The following is a 24,013-nucleotide window of genomic DNA, read 5'->3' on the forward strand; positions in this document are numbered from 1 at the left end:
TATATGATTGCGCTGTCAACTTGGAATGGACATTACCTTGCCAAGTGATTTTCTGGCATGCTACAGAGCTGGTCCTCAACTTAACCTTTCATTTTGCCAACATTTTTCAACTTAGTACAATGGGAGTATTCTTTTTTTAAATGAGATAACATATATCTGATTTTACAATTAAAGGCAACGTAAACACAGAATTGGACTCCACAGCCATTTCTCCCAAATAAGAGTTCTGAGAGACCTTACCTATTACTCAAAGTAAACATGTTTTGGGCTATTATTAGTCTTAGGAAAAAAACAGTGAGCATACTATTGATAACATTAAAACAATGTATACACTTGTTTTGGACCCTGTAATAAACACTCACGCCTGACCTCAAAGGATCCCATTCTCAGAGAAAAACAAAATGCCACAGCCCTCACCTTTTCCTTACCTTAGAATGTTTTGCCGAACCAACTCAAATTTGGGGATATTTTCATAATGGATGATGTCGGTATGAAGAGGGGGTTCTGACAGTAAATATGGCCTGGTGAGGGACGGGTGCATAAGTGTATAGCCTGAAATAAGACAACAGAAACGCAGGCCATGGAACAAGGCTGCAGGCAGAATGGGATGTAATCAAGAGAACCGTGCAACACTCTGGGACGGCTGCCCAGCGCTCCGCTTCTCTGTACGAACTCACCAGCCCAACAAAAACTGAACGTGGTTTATGGGTTTTTGCACAAAACCCCTGAAGTGTGGAAAGATGTCTTAAATTATCGAACATTTGTCTAGTGAAGAATATATTGGAGGTACTGGTTGCTTGGTCTTTGTTTTATGCAATGTTATAATCCATCATATAAACCCTCCTGCCAGTACATCCAAAGACAATAATAGAGACCAAAAACGCAAAAAAAAAAAAAAAAATCTAACCAAAGTTTCACATTCTATGTGTCATTCAACCCTCAAGTCCAATTTCCTGACGTTACAAAAAGCTGTTACCTAACCCTCAACACAACATAGGAACAAATGCATAATTTTAGATTCATTCTGTCGTTTTTATAGTGTTGTACTATAAATAGTAGTCCTAGTCACATTTGTAAAAATATTATCATTTTCTATTTGGCTAGGATCAGAATATCTATAGGTTATTTTTTCAGGTTGCTAAAGAAATGACTATTTCCCATGATTAATTTTTAGCAGATTACCTTTGTCATCTATGAGAAAAGTATAGGAAGCCAAAGAGTCTTGGTAATACGTCACATCTTCAAGGATGTAAGCCAGGTTCACGTCCACACCTACAATTCCCAGAAGCAGGTTTCCAAAATAACAGGGTTTACTCACAGTCATTATCAAACCTATGGGTTAGAAAAAGAAAAATCCAAAGACTAGCAGAGAAGGATGAGGACTGGGGCTGTGTGCTGGTGAGTCACAGAGGCTGCCACCACCCATCTCAATTTCACCGGGAAGAAAAGTTTCTGGTGTGATCCAGTAACCAATCACTGCCTTTCCCAACAGCGTGAGAGTACCAGGGAAACAGCCTTTTGGGAGGTCAGATAGCTTGGTTAAATTGAGGCAATGTGTACATTTTCCACTATTTTTCACCTTAAAGGACGCGATATTCCAGATCAGTGCCAATCATCATCAGTACTTCATACATCACTCTACTTCCTGGGGTGTGGAAAACTCGGCTGAACTTGAAAGACACAAGGTATCCAAGTATCTGGGTTCTACCCAGCAGTGCCCCGTATGAATCATGCATATTTCATTGGATGTAACTTCTCTGAGGCCTGATTTCCATGTGTGTTGAATGGACACAATAGTAACTGCTGTACTGATGTCTAGGGGCTGTGAGATGAGAAGACATTATGGATAAAGGAAAGCTTATAAGGGTTCACTAATGAATCCTATCCAAAAACCAGGAAGATGGAGAGAAAAAACTTAGGTATAGAATCTTGTTTTCTGACCACTGAAAACTCTGAGTAGCTAAAGGAGACACTACATTTCCAAAGAAACATATTTCTTGTCACTTGGATGAGGAATTTACAAACTTAGGTAAAGAAGTAGATAGTAAGTATTTTAGGCGTTGTGGGTTATACAGTCCCTATTATGTATACTTTTTTGTTTCTTTTTTTTTTTTTTTAAACAAGGGTTTAAAAATATAAAAACTGTTTTTGGCTCTTAGGCCATACCAACCCAACAGGAGAGCTAGGGGAAGAGAAAAGCAACAGGGAGGAAAATGCATAGGCAAGAGCGTGGCAGCAGGCCAGGGCACGGCTCTGAGCATCAGGAAGAAACTTCCCTGCTGATTTCACTGCTGTGCTGGCTTCAGTCGTGCCACCTCTCGGAACGAGACTTTTCATGTATCAGGTGGGGAGCGGAAACAAAATGATCTCTAGGACCCCATGCAATGCTACACTCCTATGGCTCTAAATAGAGCTCAAAACAAAAAAGACAAACAGCTTCTCTCCATCCTCCTCTACTACTTCCCTGGGCTTGGTGGCACATCCATGCCTTAGCAGCACATCACAAATCCATCCTGCAATAAACATGCGGGAAAGGGCTTTGGATACTCTTAAGGTTTTCTACAAGGCATGGGCTTCCATACAGAGAATCAGGTATGAGGTCCACTTGGTAATATCAACATGATATTGCTGAGTTGCTGTGATGGTCAAGCCATCATCTCACTACAGGAGGAAGTGGGTACAACAGTGGAAAACTTATGAAAAGTTACGCCCAGTTATAAGATGAGTATGTTTTGAGGACGTACTGTATAGCACATTGACTACTATTAATAATACTGTACTGTGTATTTCTAAGTTGCTAAGAGAGATTTTAAAAGTTTTCGTTACAAGAAAAAAATGTATAACTATGTGAGAGAATGGACATTAACTAAGCCTATTGAGCCCTCTTTTTCTTATCAGACTTCAATACTTGTTGTGGGGGGATGTTTGCCTCACCCATCACTGCCTGGCATGATCCTTAGCTGGCACTCAGTTACTACACTGGTCAAATGAATAAAAGGTCACTCACATTTGGGGCTTGACATTCCCTATAAAAGAAAGAAACTTTGTCTAAAGGTGGGTATTCTTACCCTACACACTTCCCTGGGGCTGCCAGAAATAGAAAAGATTAAAAAATCAGGGTGTAGCAGCAACTACCATATTTCTTCCTTATAGGAAAAAAACATGTCTACCTAATTCTAGAAAACAGGCTCTCTATAGGCGTCTTACTTTTTATACACAAGTTTCCTCTGAATACCTGTATTCGTGAGAATCCCTAGTTAAAGGAACATGAAAATCAATCTCAAGGGGTGGTTTTGTCTGTTTGGCTAGTAATTACCTACCTCTTCAATCTTTTCTGTCAAGGAAGCAGAGAGGGAAGGTGTGGGAAAAAGAATAAGCAACAATATGAGACGGACAAGAAAAGGTTGTACCTTTACTGGGCGTCTGCAGTTGGCCTGGCGTTTTCCTAGATGCTTTACAAACACAGTGCAACTGACCTTCACAACTGTGTTGAGGGCAGTATTATCTTTCCCATTTTACAGACCAGTAAATTTAATCACGAGAAGATTACAAATTTCACCCAACTTGTCACATGAGGGTGATGATGATGATAATAGTAACAAAACCAAAGTAATAAATTATGGGTAAATTGTGACTAGGATAATGATAATAGCAATAATAACCAAGGTAAAGTAAATAAATAAAACAAGAGCAGTAATTACGGTTGAGAAGAACACCAGGTGCTAATCTTACAATCCTAATGAACTCAAGAATTAATTACATGAAAAATGTTATTACCTTTTTAACAGATGACCAAATGGGAATTAAGAAGGTTAAGTTACCGAGAACTCCGCTGCACAGTGGGGTTCGAGATCCTCCCTTAGGCCACGCCTGTGTTTGTTGACTACACCATGTCGCTCTGCCTCCGAGGCTGAACTCTAAGCACTATTGAGCTTTATTCACCACCAGCTATGCAAAGTTACTCTCTAGTTCCAACTCACTAACTTCTGGATATGGGGAATCCTCACGAGTAGGTATTCTTGCTCATTATGTCAACTGAGCGGGGTGCAGTGGGCTCAGGCAACCCTCTGACCAGGGGAAGAAACGTCCACTCCCTCACCTGCCCAGAGCCCCCAATGCTCACAGGCAGGCATTGAACAACATCTAAAATTATGCTCCTCGTGGACTCACGTCCACTCCCTTTCCCTTTCTTTTAACAGGAAGTTTCCTCCAAACTCACCATCTCCCATCTCATCGGAGAAGGGGAGGCTGAAGACAGCTTCGTCAATCATCCGGTTGGGAAGGTTGGTGTAGAACCTGCCAACTGTGGTCTCCAGGTTACTCAGCTGGTTCAGCACCATCATGCTCCCCTTAATCACAGGCAAGGCTGTCCGGTCTGGCACGCCATACTTCCCCGAGTTCTGCTCAGCCAGATCTCTCAGGAAAGCCAGCTCTTTCAAACCAGTCACCCCATCTGAAATGAGAAGCCAAGGAAAGACAATGTAAGGCAAAATGGCGTACATTTCTATAAAACCTTGCTGCTTAGAGCTAATATTAGGGCATGGCTGAGGTCTTGTAATGACTCTGCCAAACGATGACCCCTCCACCAAAGAGGTCTTTGCAGAGACAATCTGGACTCTGGGCATCATTGTTGCCTTTTAAAGAACCCCTTTGCACTCTTGACTATCTGAGGAAAGAATACAAATCAGGCTTTGTTCTTGCTGAGGAACAAGAGTGCAAAGGGGTTCTTTAAAAGGCAACAAGGATGCCCTGACTGGTACGGCTCAGTGGACTGAGTGCCAGCCTGCAAAATGAAAGGTCACACTGGTTTGATTCCCAGTCAGGGCACACGCCTGGGTTGCAGGCCAGGTCCTCAGCTGGGGACACATGAGAGGCAACTGGTCATTGTTTCTCCCTCTCATTCTCCTTCCCTTCCCATCTCTATAAAAATAATAAACAGAATCTTTAAAAAAAGGCAACAATGAAAAACACACCAGTAAATAAAGAAGCCCCATTTAGCAAAGATGTTCTTCCCTAAAAGTTTAATTATATTTATTTTTTTGCATTTAACATTTGAAAGCAAAAGTCATGATGAAGAAGTCTGCATTTAATTTAAATAAGTAGATGAAGTTGTAAGAGTTTAAGGGACAGAGGTTTATCATTTCATTTCTTACATCCTCGCCTATTAAACACTTGCCAAAGTCTCATGCAACGAAATGAAAGAGTTATGGACTGTATTCAGGATGCCTCCAAACACTGTGTCTTTAGGCTCATTTTAATTGCAAATGTTTTCACGGATGGTATTGTTAGGGTAATACTGGATTTGATGTATTTTATGTATATTTTTTACGTTTAGACAGTTTTAAAAGTTTGTAAAAGATTTAGGCATATTGGGATGTACTGTTCTGCAACATCTGTAATCTATAGCACAAAAATTCAATAAACCTTTAAAAATTTTGGTTTGCTATTGTTGGAACACAGTCAAGAGGATTAGTAACTGATCCCATATGGGTACCACTGTAAACAAATTCAAATGATTTCAATCACTACTGAGATCCTACCAATGAGTTTTAAAGAGGCTTCGCCTCATGTTCTTGAACTATTTAGTCATTTAAAAAAATCTGAAGAGTTCACGACTCACCTACCTCATGTGACATTAGCACTGTATAATGGGGAGTGTATACACTCTTAGCCTTTTGAGTTTATTTCTAAAGTCATAGCAGTATCTAGTGGATATCATTTCTTTCTTAACATACTGTATTTTAATAATTTGGCTTTTGTTCCCCTCATGCAATGCTTAGGGAAAGTCAGAACCAGATTATTGTTCCCTTTGTGTGACATAAAGTTGAGATTGGGGGTAAGTGGTACCTTTAGGAGTAAATGACAACACAAAACACATGACTGATCCCTGATCCCTGACCTTCCACCCCTGAGAAGGTCAGATGCTCCCAGAGGTGAATGATAAAAGGAGACAAGTTAAGGCAATAAATACATTTTCTTTCTTTGTCATGTACTACTTGGTGCTCTCAAAATGTAAAAGAAAAGTAATTAACAGGAATATCCTCTAGCTAAAGAAGAAAAGTGTGGGATGCAAGGCTATCAGAGATTGGGAATTTTATATCAGCCTATCAAGAAATGTTGTTATACAGGGCTGGCAGTAGAGGTGCAGACTGGTTTAAGTATGCTGGATGATTCTATTATCAACAGTCATGCTGGGAACTACATTTCCCAGAATCCCCTTCCTTTTATGCCTCCAGGTTAAAGGTGAACAAAAGAGAAGTGCTGTGAGATTTAAGAGGAGAAGTGAGAGAGGGTGAAAGATGCAGAAGAACCAGAATGTCCTAGTTTGTCTCATTCACTCTGATCTGATCCAGTTTCCTTCCCCAGCTGCTGGCTGGCTCACCCAGGGTGATCCCACCCCAGCCACTTCACTCGGAATTCACAGAGGCAGCAGCCACGAAGAGCTAACAACCTCCCATCGACTTCCACACCAGGCCTCCTAAATGGCCTTCAATCTCTCTAGGCTCTAGAGATTCCTATAGGCTCCGACTTGTTCACCCACACCAGAGCTGGTTGCTTAACTTTGAATCCCCAACTCTTCTGTACTTTCCCCGTTTTCCCCATAATTTTGTACATTGGAATCCCAATGATAAATCTGTTATACATGGACACCAAAGCATTGCTCCTGTCTGAGAAGCTCGAGTTTGGTGGGAGAGGAGGGAAGAGACACCACTATGTGTGTGAGCACAATACTAGGGTTAACAGGCAACATGCACGTGGCAGTGCGTACACATCCTGGGGAACAACCCGGCTGCGGTGTTGGGGGGAAGCACCTCTGCCTTGGAGCCATCCTATATGGAAATCACAGTCTTTCATTCTCTCCTTCACCTGCTCTGAGGGACTGGTCGCTTACCAGGTGCTGTGTCAGGAACCTTAAACGCATCCTATCTTGTTCATTTATTATCATGGCAATCCCATGTATATTTTATTCTTTCCTTTTACAGACAAAACTGCAGCCTAAAGCAAAGCTGGAACTTGCAATAAGCCTCACGGCTAACAGATGGAGATCGGAACCCAGAACCTCTGGACCACACACCTGGTGCTCTGCCACGTGCAGTCCACAAAATACCTGGGAAAGCACCGTGCAGCCCCAAATTCACATTCCAGGACCCCACCCAAGAGGGTCTGAAAGAAAAGCAGAGGGCACTGCCTGGGAGCCTGCTTTTTCACAGAAATAACTTCACGTAATCTTCGGCACGTCAAAATATGAGAACAACTGTGCCTAAAGCCAAGTGGTTCTACACGGAACTGTGGAAGTGGATGGGGGAAATAGAGGCCATAGGTGGGAAGGGGTGCTGGATCCAGACACGGCCTCTTAGAAACAAGAGCCTGGAACGGACAACGAGGGGCCTGAAGATGTTTTGAGAGAGCAACGCGTTAACAGGCAGGGAGACAAGATACAGCAGAGAGGTCAGAACACTGAGCTGTGGTCAGACTGGAGGACAGGTTGGGGACAGAAGGAAAGGTACTGAGCATTTCCTCAGATCTCCCAACTGACTGAATCCTTTCACATAATTAATGTCCGATTTAACAGCAAAAACAAACAAAAAACCCCACAAGAACTTCAACGAGCTTCTTGCAGGTGTCAGGCACTGTCCTGGGTGTTTAAGACGTAGGGCGAATCTCCACAACAACCCTGCCAAGTAGGTAGCATTTGTCTCCATTATACAGACAGCTCAGAAAGCTGAGGAGGAGCAAGTAGCAGAAAAGGCTTCAGGGTGTGAGTCAGTGGGGAAATGCGATATTCACAGTCTCACAGAAGAATGTCGGTCAGTGCCCTGGCTTGCTTAAATCAGAGAAAAAACTTAGTTACCTCCACGCAGTATCAAAAATCAAGAATATGAAGAAGAAATGGGGTGGGGGGTGGGGAAGGAGTTGTGCAGACTGCTCTGCAAGACCACATAACTGGAGAAGGTTTAGAAATGAGCTGCTGGCTGGAGAGACGGAGAGAAAGGACTGTCTAACACATGTCCCGAATGCCCACATGAGAGAGAGAAAGCTGGGCTCAGGAAGGAAGCTGCCTAGGTGCCCTCTCCTAATGCCCTTCATCAAAGCACACCGCGAGGGTTCTTTTCTATTTTTATGAAAGCAGCATACACTTAGAGAGAACTTTCATCTGAAAGAGACATCTCGAAACGCTACCTACCGTTCATGAGGGCATAGGTGAGAATCATCACGGAGTTGTTTAGGAAGCTATTTTCTTCATTGATGATTCGGAGAGTCGCCTTTTTATCTTCTTCCGAAGAGTCCTTTGATGTAATGCCAGCTGACAGGTAAATTATGACCATGTCTGTATCTAAACAAAAACATACAAATTGTTACCTTGGATTCTGGCTCAAGGCAGCAGTTCCATTTCTTTGTCACGTCCCCCGGACTTTACCGCCTCAAGGACCTGCCTGGCCCACCGTTCCTGCTCCTCCGCATTTGATGCTGGGCTTTCATCTCCCCTCCTCTGCTTCTCATCCATGCTGCCCTTTGTGGACAACGAGGCCTCATTCATCCACTGTCAGGTAAAGGAGTGTTCCTAATAAATTTCCCAGATAAAAGGAGATTTCCTTTAGGCACCCATGGTTCAGGTAATTTAGCTATCCAAAATGGGAGTCTCTTCTGCCTTCTGAAAATGAGGCTTAAGGATCCTATTTAATCTTTTCCTTAGTGACTCAGGGTTCTTGCCAAGAATGCACATTTTTTTTTCTGGGTGGGGGAGGGACTAGCCTTTTAAAATGGTGTTTCTTCCAGGAGCTCTTGAGATGTGTGCAGTTATGTTCCCCACACTGAGTAGTCCCAAATTGTTTTTATTTTTAAAACTCGCCCGGGTAGAAGAGCAATAAAACACAGATGTAGGAGCCAGGCTGCCTGGGTTCGACTCCCGGCTTTGGTACCTACAAGCTGCATCTGGGTGATGCAGGCAGATTTCTGAACCTCTCTCCACCCACACGTCCTTGTCCACACCGTGGGGATGACAGAACTTACTTCACGGGGGCGCTGGGAGAACTCAGCGGTCAACGTAAGAAAAGACTGAAAGCAGAGGGGTGGCTGACAGCAGAGGGCAAAAGACAAAGAAGAAAGCGTACCATACACCCAGACACAAAACAAAACTCGTGTAGTGGTGTTGAGGAGCACCTAGGACTCGAGATTAAAACTGTTTTCCTACTAGGGCTAATGGGAGCAGTTAATTGAGAAGTCATGTTATTTCAGTGTGAAGAACTCCTTTCAAGTGCATTCACCCCAAACCAAAAAAGATAGATTTCCTGTATAACAAACCCAGAGAAAGAGGCCGAATAATGGCTTTAATGGAAGGAAGGAAGGAAGGGAACTCGATTTTTACATTTTCTTTCTAATCTGAGATTCTTCGATTCAATACAGATTTGTAAGACATCCTGCATATCAGTTTGCATTTTTTATTGAGAAATACATATTTAAACAATATGTGATATGCTTATTTCTTCAGGCCCTAATTGTTGTCATTAGTAGAGGTTACTTCACAGTTGCTGTGACAGGCGATCCCCAAGCTGGTCCCCCAGTGATCCCAGCACTGGACATAAGCATCCCTGGGCGGCAGTCTGTCTCCCTGGGCGGCAGTCTGTCTCCCTGGGCAGCAGTCTGTCTCCCTGGGCGGCAGTCTGTCTCCCTGGGCGGCAGTCTGTCTCCCTGGGCGGCAGTCTGTCTCCCTGGGCGTGTGGGCTGGAGTTAGCCACTCACAGCAGCAGAGGTGACGGGAGAGGTTAGGTTACAAGAAGACGGGGGGCTTCTACCCCTGGTGCTCTCTCTCCCGGACAGAAGCCAGATAGCACCTAGGCAGCTGTTCTGTGGAGAGGCATGGAATCGAGGCCCTGAGGACTGGATCCTGCCAGCACCCGTTTGAGTGAACAGGGAAGCAAATCCTTCCCAGGTTGAACTTCGAGAAAACAGCAACACTGGCCGATAGTTTGACTGCGACCTCATGGGACACCTTTAACCACAGTTACCCGGCTAGGCTGTGCCCGAATTCCTGACCTACAGTTACCAAAATAATAAATGCTTATTATTTGAAGTCACCGAGTGTTGGGGTAATTGGTTAATAAGCAACAGATAATGTATACACTGACTCTTTTAAAAAATTATCCTCACAATGTTGAGGATACCAGGCTTAAAGTTCCTGCAATTTATAGATTTCCAATTTAGACTTGGAAAGTGTCCTTTATTATGTACCACTGAGTAGATCATTTATGTTGAATCAATGCTGCAGGCAAATGAACTGATTCGATAACATTTGACTCAAAGAAGTAAATCCACTCAAAGTTGCTATCGCTTAGTTACTATTAGGACTTAGCATACAAACAAGTCTTTTTAAAATTATTTTATTGTTGTCCAATTACATTGCCCATATTTTCTCCTCCCCTCTCCCCGCACCTCTTCCAAACCCACCTCCTTCCCTTGCTTCCACCCTCCTCCTTGGTTCTGTCCTTGTGTCCTTGATAGCAGTTCCTGAAAACCCTTCTCCCCACTGTCCCTTCCCCCCACATACAAGCAAGTTTTAAAGCCAATTTTGATGCTTGAATAATTCTCTAGTAAAACACTAACTTCAAATTTATATCACACTATCAGAAATTAGGAAGTAAATACTGATGAAATACACACAAAAGGTCCATCAGCTTAGGAATATCTCTGTCTTAAACTAGGTGATAATATTTTTCCAATGTTACAAACTCATACCTGCAAATATCTCCCTTAAAGTTTCAGATTGTTCTAAAGTTATGAGACAATCTGTTGTCCTGTCGCAAAGGTACTGTGTGATAAATTCCTGGATACACCTGTAAAACCGACTTTAAAAAACACCCACTGAGCATCTTACTTGGCTTTAGGATTCTGATTAAGCACGTTGTCACCGAGACCTGGTTTTAGGGCACAGGCCCGTATATGGAGAGNATCTCTGTCTTAAACTAGGTGATAATATTTTTCCAATGTTACAAACTCATACCTGCAAATATCTCCCTTAAAGTTGCAGATTGTTCTAAAGTTATGAGACAATCTGTTGTCCTGTGGCAAAGGTACTGTGTGATAAATTCCTGGATACACCTGTAAAACCGACTTTAAAAAACACCCACTGAGCGTCTTACTTGGCTTTAGGAGTCTGATTAAGCACGTTGTCACCGAGACCTGGTTTTAGGGCACAGGCCCGTATATGGAGAGCTGGAAGGCCTGCAGCCCACAAGTCCCTTTAGCAGCCAGGGTATTCCCTCTCCATCCCCACAAGAAGATACACATTTGATGAGCATCCTCGCGGTCTAGGCCCCGTCCCTGTCTCCATTCCTGTCCTATCTTCAATCCAAATTGAGTTATTTTTCTATTCTTAGATACCACGCCTGCAAATTTTGGTCTGATTTACTTTTACTTATTAGAATATCCCATCTAGTCACTCAGTGGAATTTTAAACCCTGTGATTAGTAACGTCAGGGCTGAGTAATTATAGGGACTTGGGGCAGACCAACAACTTAGCATGTACCTAGAAGAAAATGCAATGGACTCTCCACTTGGCAAGCCCGTCTAGGCTGCCTGCATGTCTTAAGGTCAACATCAAAAAGGAAAGAACAGCTCAGATCTGGATTTTGCCCATGCCAGTAGATCGCCACTCCCAACCATCTGCTATAAAGTGACCCACCAAACAACCACCCCAATAACAAGCCCAGGACAAACAGCCCAAATGTCGGTATTGACGGTGTCAGTTATAGATCTATTATATGACTGAAAAAGAGCCAGCACTGGATAGAAGTTTTAGATTCTTCTTATTAGTGCAAAGCTACAATAATTTATGACACGTATCTTTTGTTTATATGGCTATCGATACAGGGTTGATATTTGACTTTCATGTACAGATTAATCCTCACAACAATCCTACTAAGTAGGTCTGACTCATTAGAATAACCCCACCCCATGGCCTTAAAGCAGTGCCAGGTAGAGAGTAGGTGCTAAATAATTTGCTGTGGAATGACCAGGAGCGATGTATATATAGTGCAAGCTCCTAAGAGGCGTATACAGACCCCACACTGGGTTGTAGCCAAGGCTACTCTTGGTCTTGGTCACAGTTAGGCTTGAGGTCAATGTAGGATGCCTGGGGTATCTGCTCTAGGTTAGCTGGAAATCTTGGAGGAAACTGAATATCATAATAACCACAGCTACATTTATTTAATATTTATGATGGAATTCTGGATCTTATTATCACCCCCAGTTTCTGGATGAGGAAATCAGTCCTGGAGAGATCAAATAATTTACTCAAGTGCACAAGGTTAGAAAAATTTCAGAGGAGGAATTTGAAACCACATTGGTTGAAATCCCAAACCTGCATGTTTAACCACTATGCTATACTGCTTGAGAGCACCTCAAATCTCTCCCGAATAAACTGGACAATGCTAATTCCCGAGGTATTTGTTTATGCAACCCCATGGGCTCTTCCCACCCCCCTCCAAACTGTCAGGAAAAGCTGTAAGTGGAAACCTGTGAGCTAAACCTGAGAAACACGTTACTTGGCCTAAAAAAGACTACTCTACGTATTAAAACAAACACAACACACAGAAGACAAATGCTTCCCATCAAAGTAGCCTTCTGCTAAGGCACAGTGCAGGAAGATTTATAAGAAGAGGTTTAATGAGCTCTCTACTCACAGTTTTAGAGCTGGAATAAATGTTAAAATTTGAAAATCAAGGGATTTCACATAAAAATCCAGATTTCTGGCTTCTCTTGAGACAGAAGACCTGGCAGCACTGGGCAGAAATTCCTTCCCGGAAACACAGGCTGAACGGAAGGAAGAGCAGCTGCCCTCCTCGTGGAGGGGGCGCTCCCAAGCTGACGGTGCCCCGCAAACAGTCCTCACCCCCCTACCTCGGGCTCGATGCACTTGCAGTCACCGCCTGGCCACTGCCAGGCTGACACTTCTCTCCATGATTTAAAATCATGTACTCAACATTGAACTTAAACTCCAAAGCTAGTTTGATGGCCAAAGAATCAAGTAGAAAGAACACTTCCACTGAGGAATGCCAACAGGTAGGCGGCACCTGGGAGATGACACCTACAGGTAAATGGCATTGACCAACTAGCCAGTCACGAATCTTGAATATTTAAAAGGTCAGCCTTATCCACTGGTCTTACTGAACCGTGGAGACCTTTACGCTTGGTCATCCTGTCATATTGGTCATCAGTAGCTGGCACTTTTCAGGGCTGGTTGGGGAAATTCTAAGATGAGCCCGACGACTGACACCCTTGCATAGTCCCCGCCCCTCCTGAGTGTGGGCATGAGCAGTAATTTGCTTCTAACCAACAGACTATGGCAAAAGTGATGGAGTGATTTTGCAGATGGAATTAAGGTCTCTGATAAGTCAATCACAAGGAGCTCAACCTCATTCAATTGAAAGGGAAGGTGGGTCTGACTGATCCACACATGAGACCTTCAGAGCCTTCCCCGACATGAGGAGCCAGAAGAGGAGATGCTCTCCTGCTGGCCTCGAAGAAGCAAGCGGACATGGATTTTACAGCTGCCAGGAAATTAATGATGTCAACTGAGCTCAGAATAGGACTCCAACCCTCCAATGAGACCACAGACCTGGCTAACAGCCGGACTGCAACCTTGTGTGATCCCAAACAGAGAACCCAGCCAGCTAAGCTCTACCTGGACTCCTGACTCATGGAAACTGTGAGATGATAATACTCTGACACACAGAACTCATATGCCATCTACCATCACTAGTCACAGTAACGAGAGCAGCTTCCTTCTTTCAAGGGCCCACCATGTGCCAGGCACTGTGCTTTGCATTTATTCGTGCTGCCTTCCTTTTCATGCACACACAATAAAGAGCTTACAAAGATACTCTTTAAATTTATCTCAAGGAGACATTCATTTAAAGAGAAACCCTACAAATAGATTTTCAAATATAAAAGGGAAAATTACATACATAGATTTCTTTCAGAAATTTCAAAGCATGTGTCTTATTTCAAATATCCTTTCTTTTAGTCTGCATCCTAATTCCAGATTTTCTTTGATACCTAAAATTAAATTAGAGTGCCTTTGTACACTTGAAGGGTGATGCCCATGTAAATGACAGCTGGCTAGAGATGGAAGGACCTCCCTCTTCTGGGACTCCTGCTGCCCCGGTTACGTGCACTGGGCACAAGCAGGCGTCTACTCTAAGTCAGCGAGGAGGCAAGGCTGACAATCCCCACGAAAATGAAAGCAGGTGTCCCCCTGGGAAATACCTGGGGATATGTTATTAATAAAGGGGCAGAAAGAGGAGGCTCTGGGAGTGAAGAAATTGTGCAGACTGAGTACCTTTGATAGGAAAAGAAGAGAAAAACTAGTTAAGACCCTAGCATGAGATGACCACTATGACAATACAACGAACATTTTTTCCTAAATCAATTAAAAAAAATCCCACTATACATTGTGGTGTGATCCATTTATAGTGTATTTCTATCACCATCCTTTATCCGTTAGCTTATTTAAGTCCTCTGAGAAAACGCACTTACTTGCTTGGAACTTAGTATTATTGTTTGTGCTTCGAATCAGCTGAAACGCCTTCTGAAACCCCACTGCGTGCTGCGTGGGGCTGTCCGAGGCCTTGACGCTGCTGACGAAGGTGGACATTTTCCTTTTTGTCTCACTGGTGGCGGGAGACAGGAACGTCTTGTAGCACTGGTCCAGCGAGCAGGCTCTCACAGTGTCGGCCACAGTCAGCACCGAGATCTGGAGGAAAGAAAACGAAACCTGTTGGATAACATGTAATGGTGTTTTTTTTTCTTTTTTAAATTTCAAAAGAGCCCAAGGAATGAGAAGGCCTACAGATTTCTGAGAGTTTAAAAATAAATGCCTGGAGGCACACATCTATCAACTTTGAAAAGGATTAGTTAAGGACTGGCAAGAGGGAGGGATCCCAGAGGGTGATTTTGTTCCAAGATGAAGTCAGCAGTATGGTGTTCACATATAACATTAAAAAGAGTATTTCGCGCAGGAAAAAAATCTTAGCAAGTATTAACTATCTTGATTTTCCAACTGGCGGTGGGGTAAAGATGTGGGGTGTATTTTTAAACGACTACACTAGTGAGTTGGAGAAGTCCACATGATGAAGCGGAAAATGTCCACGGGCCATAGATCATCATTAGCTGTGGACACACCTGTCTCTGAGGTGTCCCAGAGATCGGCAAACCTCCAGCAGTCTGCCCTGCCCCCTTCCCTCCCATCCGTCTTCAGATCAAGTCCAGCCGGCCACCAACATCCAGGCCCTCGCCCCTTTTGTTCCTTAGCACCACTTCCAGCGTGAAAGTCACAGCTAATTAGAAGTCTTAACAGGTGGCATCAAAGAAGTGCAAGCCTTGGCTGGGTGGGGGTGGTTTGAAAAGAGATTTGGAATCAGAGTTGGCAGCTGCTTCCCCAAATACCAGAGCGAAAATCAAGCCATGCTCTTTCCCCAACGTCGTTTTAAAGATGGACTTAAAAATGTATGTCATAAAAGAAAGTGCTTTTACAAAGATGCTCAAGGCTGAGCCAATGCCAGGTGGGTCACTGGGATAAGTCACCTTATCGTGTTCATCGATGGCGCTGAGGATGACCTGGGCAGCATCCTTGGCGATCTGAAGCTGGGTGTCAGTGACGGAAGCCCCGTGGTCCAGGATCACTACTATGTGCTTTGACTGCGGCCGGACCGTAGAGACGTAGATAGGTCTAGAAGGAGCAGAAGCTCTCTGCAGTCAGTCCTGGTTTAAGCAAAAGGCCTCAACCTAACACAGCTGTGAGCACGACAGACATGCAGGTGTGCTGGTGCGTACGTGTTTTCCCACCAGGCACACAGACACGGCGAGATGGGCACAAGACGGGAAACTACACAGACACACTGAAAACACCACCCCAAGGCAACAGTGTGGGTCTGCAGACCAGGGGTTGGTAACGTACGTCTTCTAAAGATTAGAGCAACCAGGAGAAGGTTTGAAGGAGCAAATCTTTTGAAAGGCCAGCTTTTCCTCAAAAGCCAACCATCTCAGCTGCTCCTGACAATGCTGTCACCATTGCCCAACACCCGGCTACAGAAAATGGACTGGGGGGCCCCCTCAAGCTGCAGAGAGAGAGCATCGGAGGGAGAAAAAGGCCCGCTTGCCAGTGCCGGGGGTCCTCCTTGGCAGACTGACAGAGTGGGACTCAGGCAGCCCATAATCTGGGAGCAGGCTGGGCAGCTTTGAGTAGCAGGTTTGGTTTCTCTCCCTGCAAGACAAAGGCTTGTGCTAAGAGGGCCCTTTCCTTTCAGCACTGAAGCCATTCACACAGGTCAGCCAGCAAAAGGCCCCTTATCTAAGCATTTAAAACGGTGCCACCGAATTTGTCCAAGCCTGTGATAGCCACTGTTCTTGCTAGGGTTTTGTTTGCCAACAGTAAGAAAAGGGGGGAGGGTTGAGTTCCAAAGGAGAAGTGCCCCCCATCAAAGCAATACAGGATCGTTTGTGAGAAGAGGTTTAATGAGGTCTCTATTCATGGTTTTAAAGCTGGAACAAATTAGGGGGAGCTTAAGAAAGCAAATCAGCCTCAAGAGAATGCTCTCCTTTATTGACACCCCTCGAACACTAGATTTTTCTGTGAAATGTTAGATGCCAGTTGAGTCACAAAAGCCTGGGCACAAATTACGACATGTAGGCAAAGTCCCAAACACCCTCAACATGTGGCCAAGCGGACACCGCTGTTCTCAAGACCGAAGTCCTGCATTAATACTAAAGGGCTGCTAGTTGATACCATTGTGCCAGCAGGGAAATGGGATAAAAGAATCCAGGAGACGTGGCCACAGAAATGAAAGACGGAACTGAAAAGAAGAAAATCTAACTATCCTAACACTGACAACCATGTGAAATATTGAACATTTTAGGTCCTCCATGCTATGTGAATGGATTTTTAAAAAAGGACACACCTTCCTCTTTCTAACTCAACTCACATAACTATAAATAGAATATGTGTTCATGGTGCCACAGCAAGTTGGTGAAAACTGCGTCAGTGGGGTATACAAATCACAACTTATTTACAGCTGGGATGCATGAAATCTCCCAAGTGCAGGAGAATGGTGATGTGTGACAAGGTCCTGCTTGTCCTTCTGGACTATCCCTCACAGGTGACTCATTAAAAACAGCAGGCCATCTAATTTCTCCTCTGAGAAGTGAGTGAAAATTAGATGTTGAGAGGCTCCAGTTAATTTAGACTCCCGAAAAGGGGGCGTGGTGCACTGACTGCGGAAGTTCTGGGTCAAACGCCTGGCACTGCCAATGGGAGACCCTGGGAATTCCTGGGGGTGGTGTATCTCTGCCTGAGGGGTCTCTTCTGTAAATTGATGAGTCTTGTCATACAAACGATCTCTCCATCACTGCCCTTCTGGTGAAGCGGTAAAACCTCAAGTCATTTCCGTGTTAATGATGGATCTTTAATCCACTGTTTTCTAACAACCTTCCCCCTCGCGTAGCTGAGATTTGAGCGTACATTTCAAAAGGCTGGCCAAGCATAATATCACAGAAAGGCAAGCTGGGCATCACAAACTCTACTCTGAGACAGGCTATCAAGTCTTCGAGGGCTGTACTTGAGAAGGTACAATATCACCATTTCTGTCTCACCAAAGATGTCAGAAGCTCAGAACAGTTTGGGTGCTTCGATCAATTCAACGTCTTTCAGTAAACACCTTGTTTATCTTGGCTTGATTGTTCTAGAAAAGCTCTGGACCTTATCATCTGCCCTTCCCTAACACGTCCACATTCGACCCGTGTTTACAGGTGAAATCACTGCAGAACAAGCACAAGTTTCTAAAACCACAGCCTAGAGGCAGAGCCACGTAGGTGGATGAAGAACCTGTATTTCATACAGGTCAGTCTTAAGCAACAATTAAAATGTTAGCAAGTAAGTCAACATACCTACTGCGATGCTCATAGCTGCCCTTACACCGGAACTTGTGTGCTGGGAAAACAGTGAAAATTCCTTCTTCGGAACTGAAATACTGCCACTTAATTCCAGGGTTGGATTTCAGGTTGTCTGCAAGAACTAGAGGGGGGGGTGGGGAACATGAAATACAACTGTCAAATCCACAGGTGCACACCGGCACCACTCCGCAGGCACCTGTTTTGCATAAACTGCCTGTAGTATGAAGAGATCCCACTAGATATAAGGCTGTAAATTTTCTGCTGAACATTTTCTCTGTGTCCCTTAAAAAATTATCCCATCTTAGAAAACGTAATGACTGTTTCAGTCAAGTGCAGCTATTACTCTCAACATTGAATGGTGACACTCTATGTCCTGGATTATTTTTTCCAACATGAATTATTCATTTGCATGAATCGCTCCCATTGCTGGACTGGTCCCTGGTGGGGCAAGCATATACTTACTGGCTTGTGGTACATTCTCCAACTGTGGAAAACAGTGATGTTAATAGGCCTAGTCTCCAGAGGGACTAGATGTGTGACCTTGACCTTGCTCACTCCATAATGAGGGAAACAGCATCCACGAGACTTGAAAGGCCAGACCCATAAACATTCAATAATAGCTTATGGAATGATTCCAATGTGCCAGCACTGGGAGAGAGGCGTCCTTTCTGTTATCTCATTTAACCCATACAACAATGCTAGGATCATCACACCCTACTCTTTCTTTCTTTTTTTTTTAAAGTATTTTTTACTGATTATGCTATCACAGTTTTCCTAATTTCCCCCCCTTTATCCACCCTCTCACCCTCTAGCATCCCACCCCCGCCCTTAGTTCATGTCCTTGGGTTATAAGAGTTGAGAAAATCTGCATAGAGAGCTTGAGGCTTCCTCAATGAATAGCTGAGCTGGAATTCAGCCTGGGTCTCCAGGTTCCTGTCTTTACCTCACGCAGCACTGCCTCCTTTTCTATGTATGCTGCCCCCCTGTCCCTGGTCTGCGGCTGGAGTGACACCACCTTACCGTGTGCAATCCTGTCCCCAAAACTCTATGAAGTCCTTCTTACCGTCTCTCCCTGGAATCAGAGCTGTCTCCCTTCTCTGATGTAATCTGCTCTGTTCCATGCCAAACTCAGTGATGTGTTACACACCTACTCTGTGTGGGGTACTGACTCACATGCTGCAAAATACACCAAGATGACCAAAAAACAAACCCTAATATACTATCCAATATACTGAAAGAACTGTATACAAGGGTGGAACTGTATACAGGGAAATGGAATAGAAGGCAATTCAATAGAGGAGGAGTCTCAGCAAAGCCAAAAAGAAAGAAAAGTGTGAGATGCCTCTGAGAAACACGCATATAAGAGCTCTGAATGCCACATGGCCACCGTCTGGTCTGGCTCAGCAATCGGCAAACTTCTGTAAAGGGCCAGATTATCAGTGATTCTGGCTTTGCCCATCACGTGGTCTCAGCTGCAATTATTCAGTGCTGCCACTGTAGTGTGTAAGCAGCCACGCACAGCCGTAAATGAATGTGTGTGTGTGTGTGTGTGTATGCCAATAAGAGCTTATTTACAAACATCAGTGGCAAGCTGGATTTGTCAAAGCATGTTCAGTACCTCGCGCCTTCAGCAATTACCCTGCCCCCCACACACCGAGGAGCTGCAGCACGTTTTACCCCCACGAAAATCCTAGTAGTAGCAAAATTATCATCCCCAAGGTACAAGATAAGAAGCCATGATCAGAGAGGTTTTTGACCTGCTTGAGGTTTCAATGGACAAGAAAGAAGTCAACTCAGCATGTGACCACAACACCTGTCCCCTCTCAGCTCTGCCAGGCGACGACTCCTCAAGGTCATCACCTGGACTCAGGCAACCACGGTCTCTCCTGAGAGGGAAGGCAGATGTGAGTGTGTGTTCATGCGGAAGAGGTTTTTCCTCTGCCTCTTCTCCTGGGGGTCTGGAGCCTTAACCTCGATCTCATATTAGCACTGTTCTCCAGGCAGCCCTGCCAACCCAGCAATAAAAAGGCAAACATTGCCTTTGGAAGTAAAGGAAAGCTCAATGACCTCATTTAAAAATAACATCTGTAACAATAAACAGGCTACAATGAGACTATTAAAAGGGGAGCCATTGAGAGCAAGAATGTTTTAAAAATAAATCACAATTCATACAGTGCACGATACATTTGGTCTCACCACACACAAAAACCGCCACTCTGGTTCCCTATAATCACTGCTGCACGAGAGCTTAAGTATCAGGCTAGGTTCCTCAATCCTCCCGCTGAGAACTTCTTTGGCATCTGATTAAATTTCATCCATTATTTGGTACTAGCAGAAGATGATGGATACGATGGTAATAAGGACCCCAGAGCCCAGAAGCAATCTTTCATCGTGGCGTGTACCCCAGGCGGGCCCCTCCCCGACCTAGATGTGGAGGTGAATGAGAGCCCTATTATCCACGCCGGCAACCCAGAGGGGGCTTCTCCATTCACATGAGTCAGTGAGGTGTTCTGGCCAATGGAAAACTTGGCCTGGGGTCCTGCGTACTCCCTTTCTTCAGAAATGCTGGACACCATCCAGGAAAAAGCTGGGTAGATGCCCAGCCCCTCAGCCCACGATGCACAGCGTCCACCCCTCAGCTTCAAATGGGCAGGTCCCGTATCTTTCAAAACTGCTCTGCACACCTACCTCCGACAGACACATGCGAAGGAGGCAATGAATGTTTTTTTTTTTCCCTCACTGGAGCTTATTCCCAAGACAGAAGTTATTGCGCCCTTTGAATTCCTCCAGTATTTTACTTCTTCCCACCTTCTAGTTAGTATTATTGTTGTTATGGGTAACTTTCCACTTCATCCTTAGATTCTAAGATCCTCGAGGGCAGGTCTCTGCCTGATTTATCTCTATACCCCCGAGGCAAAGCCCCCCAGTTCTTTCCCATCAAGGCACACACTCTGAGAGCAGCAGCCTTGACGGCTGCAGCGTGCAGGCTACGGACGGATGGTCTGCACAGTACTATTTCTCAACTGTTTTTCTAATACTGTTGTTTGATAAATCCTACAATCTTACTTGCCTCTAATGTCGAGTCCAATAAGCAATAAATATCGTGACTAAAGCAATACACAGCAATGATCATTCTAAATATTTTGAAGGGAAAACACTCCCTTCTCCCAACAGCACCACTACAATAGGTAGAGATCAGACAGGTAAATGGAGGGGTAAAAAGCCTGCTCATCTAAAGATTTCACAGGGCTAAATGTGTCAAAATGTGTCGGAAGTATATGTTAAACATGTAAGTTTACTGGATGTCAATGACAACCTCAGTAAAGCCGATGTGATAATAAAATAGTGAAAATTTATTGGGCAGTTTTATATATGGTGTGCTGCCTTTCAAAATTACTCTTTGAGTTTATTATACCCATTTTACAGATGCAGAGCTTGCTCAAAGCCTCTGGGGAAGAGTGATGATTTGGTCTGGGCATGTCTGTCCAAAGCCCTTGCTGTTCCCAGAATACTGCGCTGTTTCCATATGTCACTGAATAGGTGCTGAAATGAGTTAGCAATCATCAGATAGAAAGCACATTGAGTATTTCTTGAGAGACAGAATAAACATATTTAAACATGCTGGTGCTTCTCAATCAAAATAATCAGTCGCATTAGTCTGTAAATAGACAATGTAAACAAATTAAGGAAACACGATGAAAAGAAGTGATTTCACAATTTTACAAATAAGATGTAAGGCTAAAGTAGCATTTAATCTTGTGAGAAAAAACAAACTGCTGAATTGCTAAACATGGCACGCGACAGCTGGGGAGTCCGACGTCATGGGGTTCGCCATTGACCCCACAAGCTGGCGTACCTAGAAAATGGCACAGACACAAGCTACAGCTTGGAGGGCAGAGTCAACAGTGATTACAGTGCTCATGACTCCGAGCGACGGCTAACAGACAACACGTTCAGGATAATAGAAGGGGTTTTTATTGAACTGAGACATTATATAGCTGAGACCTCTTAATTACTTTCTAGGTTTCTTTTTTTCCCCTCTCCATTGGAGGAAACATAAGTAAGCCATTTGGACATAGGCCCAGTGCTATTTTGCACTTTCTATTTAATGTAGGTTGGTACTTCGGAACTAGAAGGAAGACCTGATTAATCAGAATGGGCTGGGAATAAGAAGCCATGTGTTGAAGTCCCATCTCACACTGACAAGCCCTGTCACCTTAAATCTACTCTTTATACAGCATTCAAACCAAAATGGAAATCAAATTCCGCCGTGGATATGCTTAAAACCCTTCAAAGGTTTCCCACTCTACCCCCCGGTACTAAATCCAAACTCAGGGAAGCTCTATACCGTCTGGCCCCTTCCTGTTCCCTAACCTCACCTTTCTCTTCTTCAACTCACTATGCTGTATATGTTAAGAACTTTTTCTTTCAGTTTTGCAAATGTGCCAAGCTGTTTGCACAAGACGACTGTTTGGTCTGGAGTAACTCTGGTCACAATCTCAGAGGGACTTTTCCTCAAAATCATCCTCTCTCAGAGCACCCAGTGCTTTCCTTCCCAGCAAACGTGGGCAATGTTTGTTGTGTTTATCTTTGAAGCAATTTGATGCATGTCTCGTGCAGAGGAGGTGCAAGCCCCATGGAGGCAGGAGCCAGGTCAGGTTTGTCCATCCCATTGCCAGTCTCCTGGCACATGCCTGGTTTGCAGGAAGCAGTCAGCCAGTGTCTGCAGAGGGACAGAGTAAATGATGATCTTCCTCTTCACCTACCTGCCCTCCACTTCCTCATCTGTAAAGAAATTAATTTAGACAAGGTGTTCCCCAAAACCCTCTTTAGCAACCGAAAGAGAACAGCGTTAAGACAGCAAAGAATGAAGGCCAAAAGGATGGAGAGAAAAAGCACACTTACAACTGGGTGGGTTTGGTCCAGTTTATGCAAAAAAAAGAAAGAGAGAGAGAGAGAGAAAGAAAAAAGAAACAGGAAAAAGGAGCATTTTACTCCCTACTGACTCAGGAGCTGTAGGTAAGCACCATGAGATGCTAATAGTGATCCAAAACCAAACAACATGTCCAAACAGGACCAAGAAGCACTTAGATGAGGATGATGGAGAAACTCAATACTGGCATTTAAACAATGAAGAACTACCTGTGATGGCACCTTGTTCTGTGAAGGCAAGCTGGACCCCTCCATCCCCCTCTGCACAGCCTTCAACAAACTATTTGTCTTTCTTACAGTTCCTACGTTAATTCTAAGAAACACAAATAACTTTGCAAAACACATTGGCTTATTTTTCTTCAACTATAACACATAAACCGCTATCAGAAAAGTACCTAAAAATGTGCCTTTCCCCATTTCCAGCATTTATTTATTTTTTTTACAACTCCTCTTTACTCAATCTCAAAATCTGCCTGCATACAGGGTAAATCTAAATTATAGGCCCCAGATTCCACGGCCCCCAAGTATTCTCCTTCCAATTTCACCATATACATCTGACCTGTTCTAAAGCCAGTAACCTCCTCAGTAAAAACAAAACCAACAATGCTCCCAAATTCTTGCCTACCCTCTTCAGTGCTAACATCACCAGGCTGATGAGAAAGAGATGGATGGCAACCTGCGTGTAGCTGGGCCGTCACTTCTGTTTTTCTCACTACTGTCCACCAGGGGCAGGAACAACAACAAAAAATGCTCTGTAATAGGCGTGTTGCCTCCCACCTCAAGGAGCTCTGGACTTTCTGATGCCCAGCCCAACACCACCAAGCAAAACACCCAGAGCTATCTACCTCCCACAGCTTCCCAAATACAAAATATAAAAGCTGTCCTAAATACACAAAGTTGCAGACATATAAAAACACACTGACTTCCCCAACAGACCCGAAATTACATAGTACCTTTCAGTCATATTCTGTGCAACAGCCATCATTTTGGAGGGGGATGAAATAAAACAACATTCTGATGGCTCCTCACAAAAATTCTGGCATTGCACCCTATCACATCCTCCCAATTCCTGCTCCTCGCTCACACCCTGAGGCTCACCTTACCATGTATTCAGGAGGGACTCTACGTCACGGGC

At 44.1% G+C, this 24,013-nt stretch overlaps 1 protein-coding gene across 2 annotated transcripts in view; it reads right to left on the reverse strand.

The window, feature by feature from the left end:
• The window catches only part of CACHD1 (cache domain containing 1), a 212,800-nt gene that overhangs the window by 36,656 nt on the left and 152,131 nt on the right, over positions 1-24,013 (reverse strand). For both annotated transcript variants that reach the window (XM_037043383.1, XM_037043392.1), the window contains 7 exons: positions 17,941-18,067; positions 15,583-15,727; positions 14,536-14,752; positions 8,186-8,335; positions 4,220-4,453; positions 1,183-1,332; positions 429-552 (listed from right to left, as the gene is read on the reverse strand). In XM_037043383.1, the coding sequence (XP_036899278.1) occupies positions 429-552; positions 1,183-1,332; positions 4,220-4,453; positions 8,186-8,335; positions 14,536-14,752; positions 15,583-15,727; positions 17,941-18,067 (1,147 nt within the window). The remainder of the gene's footprint in view (positions 1-428; positions 553-1,182; positions 1,333-4,219; positions 4,454-8,185; positions 8,336-14,535; positions 14,753-15,582; positions 15,728-17,940; positions 18,068-24,013) is intronic.

This window comes from Sturnira hondurensis, unplaced genomic scaffold (assembly GCF_014824575.4).
Source record: "Sturnira hondurensis isolate 20B ecotype Veracruz unplaced genomic scaffold, ASM1482457v3 Scaffold0000648, whole genome shotgun sequence".
Classification (NCBI taxonomy): Eukaryota; Metazoa; Chordata; class Mammalia; order Chiroptera; family Phyllostomidae; genus Sturnira; species Sturnira hondurensis.